The sequence below is a fragment of the Canis lupus genome, chromosome 2, assembly GCF_003254725.2.
Source record: "Canis lupus dingo isolate Sandy chromosome 2, ASM325472v2, whole genome shotgun sequence".
NCBI lineage: Eukaryota > Metazoa > Chordata > Mammalia > Carnivora > Canidae > Canis > Canis lupus.
In genome coordinates, this window is record NC_064244.1 from 21412424 (window position 1) to 21424479 (window position 12056).

General features: G+C 48.3%; 1 protein-coding gene across 4 annotated transcripts in view; it reads right to left on the bottom strand.

Moving 5' to 3' along the window:
• Nucleotides 1-7564: 7564 nt before the first annotated feature.
• PRPF18 (pre-mRNA processing factor 18) overlaps nucleotides 7565-12056 on the bottom strand; it is a 54581-nt gene continuing 50089 nt past the window's right edge. For 3 of the 4 annotated variants that reach the window (XM_025445440.3, XM_025445439.3, XM_049100634.1), the window contains one exon: nucleotides 8776-10101. In XM_025445440.3, coding sequence (XP_025301225.1) covers nucleotides 10021-10101 — 81 coding nt within the window. In that variant the 3' untranslated portion in view covers nucleotides 8776-10020. Of the gene's footprint in view, nucleotides 7982-8775; nucleotides 10102-12056 lie in introns of those variants that run through there. The other variant, XR_007405675.1, reaches the window with a different exon arrangement.

The following is a 12056-nucleotide window of genomic DNA, read 5'->3' on the forward strand; positions in this document are numbered from 1 at the left end:
CGAGCCCGTAGGACACTGCGCTTCCGAAGCCTTTCGGGAAAGCAAGCCGTGGCTTGGTACCGCAAGGTAATCAGCGCTCACGTCAGGCGGAGATCTTCCGTAAGCTTTTACGTCTAAATGTGTCACAGCTCCGGAAATAAATCCGGCGTCTCCTCCTGAAGCTCTGACTGTCCAGGGCTGGCACACGAAGACCTTTCTTTCCCTTGTCCCCACCTGGACGCCGCGCGCCGCCCTTACTCAGTGCTGACAGAGCGGTTCCACGAAGCATTAAAAATAGCCCTCGCCTCCTGCCGCGTCCTCCCAGGATCCCAGGATGCCAGAGCCGAGAGCTCGCACGCAAACTCCTCTCCGCGGCGCGGCGGGGACCACTGGCGGGGCTGAGGAGCGTCACCCACTGCGAGTCTGGGGAGGAGTCCGGGGTCTTCGAGAGCTCACGCTCACACAGGGGAGACCCAGGCACACAACTACCACGCGAGGGGAAACAAAGCTGCCAACGTTCAAGGCAAGGAGACGATTCAGGTGCGTCCAAAGGGGAAGAGACCACCGCATGTCGACGGCGTGTCACTGCCACCCGCGTCCAGGAGCCGGCTGGTGGCAGACGTGGCCGTGAAGAGGGAAAGAACCTGCTACGCCCTCTTCCCCTTGCACAGTACCCCCCCGACCCCCACAGCCGCCGTCCCTCCAAAGAGCAGGAGTCCACACAGTGCCAGGCCGACAGAGCCTGTGTGTTTACAGCTGCATCAAGATTTTTATCAGAAGCCCATTTCTGGGGACACCCGGGTGGCTCAGTGTGAGTGTCTGCCCCGGTTGTGATCCTGGGGTCCTGGGATCGAGTCCCTTATCCCTGCTCTGAGGGGAGCCTACCTCTCTCCCTCTGTTTCTTATGAATAAAATATAAAAAAAAATTTCTCTCCAGAAACTATCCCTACACACAAGTAGGTTCCTTTTGTTTTTCATTCAGTCATGCGTTTTCTAGCAAACTCCAGCCACCCTTTCGTTCCCACGCTTTTCAAAACCACTGCTGTCAAGGTCAAGGGGATGCCCAGGTATGATGGTTAACTCTGTGCTCAGCTCGTGAGACTCACCAGCAACGCAACACAGCGGATCACCTCGCGGCCTTCACTGGAGCGCCTGGTTTTCCTGCTCATGGCCGTCGGGCTCCTGTTTCCAGCCTCCCCGGCTGTTCTCACCCCTCTCGGTGTGTCCCAGCTCTGCCCTTGGGCTCCTCCCCTCCACCGTCCACCACACTCCAGTAGCCCACCCCTGGCCTCATGGTGTGAAGGGTCATCTCGGGGCCCTGACGCCTGTCCTCAGCCTGCATCGCTGAACGGGTCCATCCACTGGAGGCCAACACGCTGACAGGCCAGAGCCCCCGTCTGACACTCCCTCCCTCCCTTCCGAATCTGCTCCCACCACCTTCCCTCAGCTCAGCTACAGGCGACTGCAATGGCCAGGCTCAGGCTAAAGATCCCCCATCATCCAGCCATCTTGCCAACACCACTGGACGATCACCCAGTCCTCTCCTCGCTTACCTCCTATCTGCAGCAAACTGAAGAGATGCAGTTCCCTGGTCCTGAAGAGACTTCTATCGGGGGTACAGGGAGGGGACGCCAGTCACAGAGCACGTGACACGGTGCTAAGGAGCAGAGTTGGCCCGGGGGAGGCTGTGCTTTGCTCGCCTCCAGGGCAGTGGATTGCTGATCGGCTGCGCAGACTGGCACCAGCCCACACGGACGGCTGCAGCCAGGTGAGGAGAGGCAGCAGGGCCGGGTCGGGAGGGTGTCCTGAGGGCAGCCGGGCGCTCGCTGCCATCAGGCCCCTCTGGCAGGCCTGGAGGACACTGACAGACGGCGCAGCTTGGTTTTGTAGCTCGGTGGGGCAGGAGAGGAGGGTGACTACCGCAGAAGGAGGTCTTGGGGAAGAGTGATGGTGATGTGAAAACGGGATCTATGGGGAAAAGCAAAGCAGAGGAGGCAGTGATGTAGCAGCCACTGCAGGGACAGACAGGAGGTCCTCCAGAGATGGACAGACAGAGCAGGCAGCGAGGAGGGAGCCAGCAGGGCCAGGCCCTGGGGACCAGGCAGCGGGTCAAAGGCAGGTTTCCCCACGACCTGTCAGCCCCAGGGCGGGGGGACTCTGGTCATCAGGGAAAACATCTCAATGTCACGGGGATGCATGCGAGCCTGGGGGTGCAGGACGACCTGGGTCCCCCTCCCCTTCGTGTAGGCGCCACCCATCCGGCTGTGTTTAGGATCCAGAGTCCAAGGCCACATGCGTGATTTTACCAGAGACGGCCGTCCATGGAAGGGCCCGCCCGAGGCTCTAAGGTCAGAGGGGCCCGGCAGAGCTACCGCTACATCGAGCAAGCCCATCTAAAGTTTTTAGATTAAAAAAATGTCATAAAGGACAAAAAGACACGGGGATCTTGTTGGCCCACGTGGGTGTAAGGGGAGTCACAGGCCCAGAAGGAATAGCAAGTCAGAGCCTACCTCCCCCAAAATGACAAAGTCACGATCGTCTCTCTTCTCAAGTACATCTCACATCCCTAACAGGTATTTAGGAGTTTTTCCTCCCAAAGTCGTTTCTTGTTCTAACGAAGATCAGGGGAAAACCCCAGGGAAGGCCCAGAGCTAGACACTTCCGTCTAATAGACGGAGGACAGAATCTTTGCGGCTGGCCAGAGGCACTCCTCTGGGTCTCCAGTACCTGGTTGTCTTCGACTGCCTTAACCATCAGCCTGAGGGAGGGCTTTTCTGCAGCTGAAGTGACCTGCTGCCAGCATCCGCTGACCTCCCTCAGACGCAGTTACGTGCACTTACACCCCAGCAGGACGAGGCCAGGTCCCATCCTACCCAGGATCAGGCAGCTGCACCCACAGAGCACCATCCCACACCCACCGCAAGTCTCAAGGACTTTGAAAGCCAAGAAATCAGAGTAACGAACATATTGCTTAGGGACTGAATCCAGCGGCATATATGGGAACACCTGGGAAATGACCCCGTAGTACTCTCCTAAAACAGGAGGCCCAGAGAAAGGCAGCTGCGACGGTTAATTTTGTTGTGTCGACATGACTGGAACACAGGGTGCCAGATGTGCGTGCACACTCTCTCCCTCGCTCCCTTGCTCTCTGCCTGACTGCTGAACCAGGCTATTGATCTTCTTCTTCCCTTCAGAGTAGGATTTAGACCATTGGCTTTCCTGGGTCTCGAGCATTTGGACTCCAACTGGAATTTCTACCATCAGTTCTCTGGGGTCTCTAGCTTAGAGACAGCAAGCATATCACGGGCCTTCTCAGCCTCTGTAATCACAGGACCCAATTCCTTATAATACACATATATTCATGTAATCATATGTAATCGCTACATTTCAACATATATTGATATATTTACATCATTCATATTATAGAGACACACGTACATACATACAGCTCCCATTGGTCTTTCTCCGGAGGACCCTACCAAAGCAGCTCGAGCTTTATACAGTGACTCCACGAGACCACCCAAGAACAGCCCTGCCACCTTTACCATGTGTCTCTCACCGTCAGGGCTGCAGGATGGCTGCAAAGCATCTGAAGTTCAGAATCACTTTCCAGAAAAGAACAAAGGGCAGAAGCCGTCCGTCAGCGAAGTCTATTTCTTGCTCTTAGAACAGCAGGAGCTTTCAGAAGTCCCACCCAACAGACTTCTCTCCACAGGTTATTGGCAGAACATGTCACATAACCAACCCTAACTTCAAAGCGTCCTAGGAGACCAGGGAGTTTTAACTGCACGCTGCAACTCTGAACTATTAAACTTCTGTGAGCAGAGGAAGAGAATGAAAACAGGGCGAGCCACTAGCAGTGTCTACACCAGACATACACACGGCATACAGACTCGCACACCAAAGAGAAAACTGCCAAGTCTTCAATACGAGAATAATCTATTAAAACTAAAGTGTAGCGAAAATGCAAAAACTCTCAGGACTTCCTCTTTCAGATCCTACGTCCTTGAGCCACACCAGCACGAGGAGTTACCTTAAGACTGACACATGATCTGATGTTTATGCGACCTGGCACAGGTAACAAGGATTATGTTGATATCTGAGCTAGTTAATAAGGTTCTCTCCCCTTTGCATAAAAAGGAATGTAGCACAGAGGCGAGCCACAAGAGAACATCCAAACGGACAGCAAGCACATGAAGGGAAATGCAAATTAAAGCCACAGCATAATACCATTTACCCACCACAAGGGCTAAAATAAAAATGACAGAGGGTATGTCCTGTGTGGCCAGAACGTGGAAATCTCGAATCCTGCCTGTGGGAGTGTCAACTATACGAGCCCTTTGGAAAGTTCCTGGACAGAATCGAATACAGCAGAGTCTGTGTATAGCCCAATGTCCCAGACATTTCGCCCCATGGTGTGTGCCCTACGGAGATTCATATTCACCCAAGAACGTGTACACAACGTTCATACAATCACTGGAACCAACTCAGAGGTCTATCGATGATGAAACATAAATCGTGGGATGTAGTGATGAGAATGAGTGACCACAACTATACACACGTCATGAGGATCAGAAACCAGAAGAAACCAAACATAAAAGTCAGGCACATTATCAGAGTCCGCTTACAAGTGAGATTACAAACCAGCCAAAGCGAGCCTACTAGTGACTGCTAATGGGAACTGATTTCTTTTGGGGCTGAGGCAATGTTCTGAACTGAGATCGTGGTGTGGTGGCACAACTATGAACACCCTAACTTCACTACACAGTTTAAATGGATGAACTGTACGACATTTACTACATTTCATAGCAGTAAAGTTTTTTTGTTTGTTTTTTTGTTCTTTAGTGCTATTAGACATTGGGACCCTGGTTGTGACCAGAAGGGGGTATGAGATTTCTGGGGTGTCAATAACACTATCTTTCCCGACTTGGGTGCTAGTTACTTTGAAAAACCTGTATCTTCTGATTTGTCCATTTTGCTATTAACACTATTGCTTAAAGTTTTACATGAAGAGAACCATAATCCAAGCTCTCCCTGAGCCTTGGGAAGTAATCTCTAAAGGCCTGAGCAAACCCTGGATATTTGACGCATGTTACTGGTCTCTACGTATCCCTCTCTGCCTCAACCCGACCTCTCCACCTCTCATTTATTTTATACCGCATTTCATCTTGCTTTATACAGGACAGCCGGCATAAGGCGGTCACCTATCCACACTGCCAACTACATGCTGCGGTTGTGGTTATTCTCCTCTTGGTGGACAGAAGAATTACTGCTTCGGAAGTATTTAGCATTTGAAAGGTTGTATCATCTGCTAAACTCCACACTAACCTTGAACACGCAAGTGTTCTCTCTGCACCTCTGTATCTAAAGAGCTTTTTAAAAGTAGAGTCCTTTTGGGCAGCCTGGGTGGCTGAGGGGTTTAGCACCGCCTTCAGCCCAGGGCCTGATCCTGGAGACCCAGGATCGAGTCCCACGTCGGGCTCCCTGCATGGAGCCTGCTTCTCCCTCTGCCACTCTCCCTCTCTCCCTCTCTCTGTCTCTCATTAATAAATAAAATCTTTAAATAAAAACTTAAAAAATAAAAGTAGAGTCCTTTTGCCCTGAAATCATCTTCCAGGCCATTTCCATCCTTACCTCTACTGATCATTGATAGTTTCAATCCATGGTTTTCAAACTACTAGTCACAGCCCACTAATGCGTTGTACACCAGCCTGCAGTCACAGCCAGCATATGTTTTAAAGGGATACAAGAGAAGAGGCTGGGAATGCTTCTGCTGCAGTGGTTATTGGATGTATTACGTGTTTGTTACTGCTTACTTGGAGCTGTGGTCCCAAAGTTTCAAAAGCAACAGCTCTAACACTCCTGCTTCACCAGAGGGCAGAACCTGTAGCCCAGGCTCAGATGGCGACACCGAGTCTGCAACTGCTCCTAAGCCTTAAAGAGCAGTCTGATGGGAAAGGCAGTTTGGCTTCGGCAAGCTGTCAAACCGGGAGTCCCAAGAGGCATGCAGAGCAGACTGCGCAAAGGACTCTTGTTCGTCATGGGCGGAAGCTCAGTGAACACTTCCAAGGCTACCGCTAAACTCGACAAGCAGCTCGAAACTTCTTAGCTGCTCTCCACGGTGAAAGCAGGTGTCCGGCCTGAATGCTTTGAGGCCAGGCCGAGGACGATTTCAGAGCTGGTGCTTCAAGGTGGGGAGGAGACTTGCGGGATGGAGCCGCCTGGTTCAACAAAGCAATGTCCACGGGCAACGCAAGGCCTAGTAGTTCCAGCAAGTCGCACCAAGGATCTTGGAGTTTACAACGGGGGAAGAGTAAGTAGGTAATCAAAGCTTTCAGAAGACACTGTTCTGGCAAGTTTAAAAACAAAAAAAGCAACTCATTTTTTAAAATGATCATGGCTCCAAAATCTTGAATGGGGTCAGCTCACACCGCGGCCGCCGCCGCCATCCACACTGCTTCCCCCCCTAGCTATTCCACACCACCAGAACATATTTTTAAATTTCAAAAGATTTTTAGGATATACTGTTAACCATTAAAGTACTAGCGTGTGGTCATAATTCAGCCAATGGAGCTACGGGGTCTGTGATGAAAACCAGTTGCCATAACAGTGTTCCCACAATGACCCCTCGGGGGACTGGCGCTGGCTCTTCACACTCCGGACAGCTGGAAACTCTTACACAACTAGGCCGTGAGAAAGTGCTTGCAGCTCTGGACTCCCAATATGATCCCATACCATACATTTCTACCGGATAAAGTTGGGCTGCGAGGGGCTCCACGGGAGTGCACTGGGGGAGGCCCATCTCCCAGACCCTCAGACAAAGGAAATCGCCATACTGCTACTTAATGCCCCCTTTCACTGAAGCCGCCCCTCTAAGCTCTACCACCTTCTGTGTTACAGCATTAAAAGGGGGAGATGGTGTGGCTGAAAAGGGGCCAGTGATAGGAATCCCCAAATTCAAACCTACCAAAGACTCTGAAACCCTGTACCGTGGTCTTTTCTAAACTGTTCACTTTCAGAATTGCTTTCTTTCCAATAAAAAAAGACAGCTGTAGTTCTCAAGTATTTACTGAGGTCAAAACCCAGGGCAATCTGAAGTGTGAGGGCAGGTCAGGAAATCACCAGATGGAAGAACTTACCCCCCAAGAAGCCCTGGTGCTATCAATCCTATTTCCTATTCCTCCCAGTTCTCACTGAGCTCAGAGCAAATCCCAAGTTCTGTGACTCGGGACAGCTGCCTTCCCAGCTCGCGTCTCTCCAGACCATCCCCACCCTCCTCAGGAGACCTAAACCATCCTCGTTCTCTCTCCCTCAATTATCTTTGGCCTCAACTTCATTTTCCTAATTTCCCCCAAAGATTGAAAGCACAGCCATGGCTTCCAGGTCGTTACAGACTCTGTGCTGTAATGCTAAAATATGCTGCTTGGTCTCTGCAGTTGGCAAGAGCACTCCCAGGAAATGCAGCATCACCTCTAAGAGAAAACCAGCACTGCATTAAATTTGAATCCAGAAAGAACTCCCTTGGACAGGAGTCTCAGCTGGCAGTAAAGCAGAAAGGGAAGAATGTTTACTTTAGGGCTCTGAGTGATTTTTAAAGGATGCTTTTATTATTTTAAAAATAGCTAAAACCATTAATAGAACTAAAACTAAAAAACACAAGCATGCAGTATCTGCTGAACTAAAATTTTCATGATTTGGAGAACACGAGAGGTCACTCTTCAATTTAGCCACATGCATACTCACAGTTACCAGAAGACCTTTAATTTCAGGGAAACGGAAAACTTTTCTAAGAACCTGCTCCCATTTACCCAAGCCCCAAATGGTTGACATTGACAGACTGTGGAATGTTACCGTCCCACCCCACCCACCCCGCCAAACGTTCTATCCATACAGATCAATTCTGGAAGGCACAGGTGTCACATGATCGTTTCTTCTTTATGTGGAGCGTTATTTAACAGCAAATGGAAGATGACACGAAATCAATGGACTGCCATGCTGCGGTCTGTGAACAAAGCAATTTGGGGAGTATTCATTCAACACTATGTATCAACCAGTCCGACACAAGAATACATAACTCGAGTCTAGATTATCGTCCTGTCTTATGAAAGTCTATCTCTCATTTGCCCTGGAGTAAGCTCTCCTAAGCCCTAATTTAATCATAAAAAATGGTTTCCAGGGGCGCCTGGGTGGCTCAATGGTTGAGTGACTGCCTTTGGCCCAGGGCGTGATCCCGGAGTCCCAGGATCGTGTTCCACATCGGGCTCCCTGCATGGAGCCTGCTTCTCACTCTGCCTGTGTCTCTGCCTCTCTCTGTGTCTCTTGTGAATAAATTAAAAAAGAAAAAGAAAAAAAGAAATGGTTTCCAAAGTGTGAAGGGGGGTAGGGAGTGAGCCTGATTCAGTTCAGGAGGGCGGGCTTCGGCCACCCTGTGCAAACACCCAGCAGAAATGATCCGATCGGCACAGCCAACTGCAAGAGGCTTTCCAGCCCTCCCCAAAGGGGCCACAGTAGGGGATGGTGAATCTGTGTGTAGCTACCCCCACCTATGACCCAGCTGACTCTAGCTCCTACCACGTCCTCTCACCTTTTCAACTCTAAACTGGCTGCAAGTGGGGCAGTCAGAGCACAAAACAGTCCCTGCTTAGTAACGGCTGTTGCTGCCAGCACCCTGTTGTTGGTGTTACCCTGACATGAACACACACTGCCCCTCAGCACGGGGTTCAGGAATACTACTGTGACAACACTCTAGCAACAAGGACACAAGGACCAATATTCACTGAGCTCTTAACTGCCAGGCGGTGTGGTAAGCATTTTATTTGACTTGAACACCACAACAGCACGCTGAGGTACAGTCCGATTCCTCAAGACCACTTGGAGATGGGGCAAATGAGGCGGAGATGGGGTAGGTGACACCCAGGGTCATGCACTCATGGGGGGAGAGTGGGAATCTCCAGCTCGGCAGTGCTGACTCAGGAGTCCCCCCTTACTGCTGTCCGACACCCCACTTCACCTGGGCAGGTCCACTCCATTCACCCACCTTCCTCTATTAACTGAGTCCTCTCAGCTTGCAGAGCGCAGCAATTCATCACCAGTATCTGGGTAGGACACTGTGTGCAATTCAGAAGTCCTTGTCTGTGCCAACTCAGACCCATGACCTACTGTCTCGGGCAGTGACCAGAGTCCTGGCACCTTGCTCCTCTGCCCAGCGGCGTGGAGTCTGGAGGAGCAGTCAGCACAGGCCAGGCCAACGGGGAGACTCGCAGGCAGTCCTGGTCGGGGAAGAACCAGTGGCATCACAACGTCCCTGTCCTTGGCTAGCTTGACAATCCACTATCTCACCTTGAACCTCGATGCATTGGGGTTCCTTAACTTAAACTTCTATTGATATAACATACCATCTTTTTTGAACTTCAATTTCCTGTTAATTCTTTCTGTCCCGAGAGGTGACAGATACTAATATTTACACTCCTTAGAAGGTAAAAGCAAGCCTTGAAATGCAAGAAAAACAACACTTGAGTTAACAGTAATAACATTTACATTCCAATTCTATTGCAAGATGGCAAAAGTTCAGCAACGTTTAAGGACTATAAAGTTTCATTAAATGGTTCCATATTTTTGTTGAAATATATAAAAATACTTTTTATAAATGCTACATAAAAGACAATGTGAAAATTATCATATTTTACAGAAAAAATTAAGTCCATCCTTAAATGTTCCTTTTTAATCATCTAACTGCCAACTCTCAGGTCTAGAGGGAAGAGGTCACGTTAGACCCCCTTCTGTGACAGTTGTCTACACATTTAAATTCGAGGAGAAGTCTTCAGAATTTAATTTCTTGCCTATTTATAGTAAATGACACAAAAATCAGTTTGCAGCCAGAGGTGACAGGAGAGCCAACACCATTTCTTATAACCGAGAGAGTAGCATGGGGAGAACGGAACCACAGGAGGCTGCACTGTTCTTCCCTCGCTCTTGCTGGTGATTCCTGAAGTCGGTACCACGTCCACTGCAGTTTCTTGTTACTTAGACACCACACAGATATCACAGTGCATTGTACTCCACACATTTTGATGGATCTGTAGGAAAGTGCTTCTGGCAAATGGTCATTAACCTCTTCAATCCCTAAGAAAACAAGAAAAGCAAAGACTGGTTATGATATGGCTGCACTGTCCTGAAGTGCCCATCTCTATGCTGGTTTGCCCATGTCCCCCCTGAAATGCAGCAGCCCCAGTGACACCACTCAGATAGACGCACATGGAGAGAAGGGTCTGTTCACGTGCACCCAGGATACACTGAACACAGAGCAAAACCGTCCCCAACAATAACAAAAGTTCTGGCAACAACCCAAATGTTCTGAGGGAATATATGAATAAGCTTTAGTATGCTCACAAATGGAAAGTTTTACAGCAGTAAAAATGAATTAACTAGAACTCCAGCAGGTTCCAGTAGAGTTGAGCCCAAACGGCCCAGCTAACACACCCACACTAGGTACCCAGACAGCAGCTATGTATCTAGCAAGTGCTACGTATGTACCATCCTCTCAAGAATTAAGAACCACGCAAATCATCCGCCCTGTTCTATGGGGGAATTCTGTTGATGAGAGACTCTGGATGAGAATAAATGATGTACATAAATCTCAGAAACAATGTTGAATGTAAAAAAATAAAGTGGCAAGGGCTACGTAAGTATGTCATTTTAATAAAACTGAAAAACAATTTAAAACAAAATATATGGCTTATAAATAACCTAGCATGGTAAAATTACTTTTGAAAAAGCAAATGACAAATTCAGACTTTCTGGGGTAGAGGAGGAAAACTGTCAGTGATCTTCAGCATGTCCTAGTTCTTAAGCTGGGAGTAAGGCCTTTAGATAGATTTTTTTTTTTTTATCTCATAACTTACATATTACATGTATTCTTTTGTATTACAAAATAATACATGATAAAAACATTCTAATATAATCATAAGGACATAATCCAGCATCGCAAACCTCACCCGGCTAATCCTTCAGAGCTCAGTGGACAGACTCCTGTGCTGTCTCTGTCCTGTACCTCTGGCATCCGTTACCACACTCTGGTTTTTTTCAGGCAACTACATCACACATGTATTCGGGTCTCACAAATTTCAAGTGCTTTTTATCTCTTCTGCAGTTCGGCCAGTTCTTGACCCATCTATAACTTTGTAGTGACTTTTTAAACTGCTGACAAGAACTGTCACTATTAGAATTCACTCGGTCTCTTTCAGCTCATCCTTCGGAGTCTGTGAGCTTCCAACATCCTTAGTTGGCATTTAGTTTTTAGTTATCTCTCTGCGCTTTCTCATCCACCACTGAGCAAACATACCCCTAAGTCATTATCCAAATTCACCAACAGGAGAGGGACATGACTAGAAACCTGCAACACGTCACTACAGATCTCTTCAGAACAATTCCAGGAAGAGCTGTGCCTATTAACTCTTTTTTTTTTCTACCAGTAAACAAAACAAGACGACGCTCTACCCAATGCTTTACTGCAATCTATATATAAATCACCATCACCAAGAATAGCAGCACTTAATTTTAATGACCCACAAGGCAGTATTTGGCACAAACTATTTTAAGGTTTCTCACCTTGGATACAGAAAAACTGAAGTCACCCAGCTAATTATCACAGTAACAAGAAGAATGAAATCCTATCACAAGCCAAAGGCTGACTATGGTCAGAGCTGTATCGGATACTGAATATGAACATGTATACAGCACACTGCCTGCTTAATTAAGATTCTCCCAGGATTCATTATCTTTCCTCAAAATGATACAATGAAATATCATCTGCTCTTAAAACAAGAACGACGACAACAAAAAGTCCCTGCAAAATCTCTTTGGTGCCACAGTAGTAACTAGACAACACAAATAGAAATCCCTTCAAATATATACTGAACTAGAATCTAACATATTCAACATCTTGAGAATCATGATTTTCAAACATTTTACTTCAAGTTTTTCAAAGATTCAAAGAGCATCCACATCATGCTACTTAAGAACTAGGTATGTGGAGGAAGGTTACGTTTCAACTGACTTCCAAGATGACCTCTGCACGC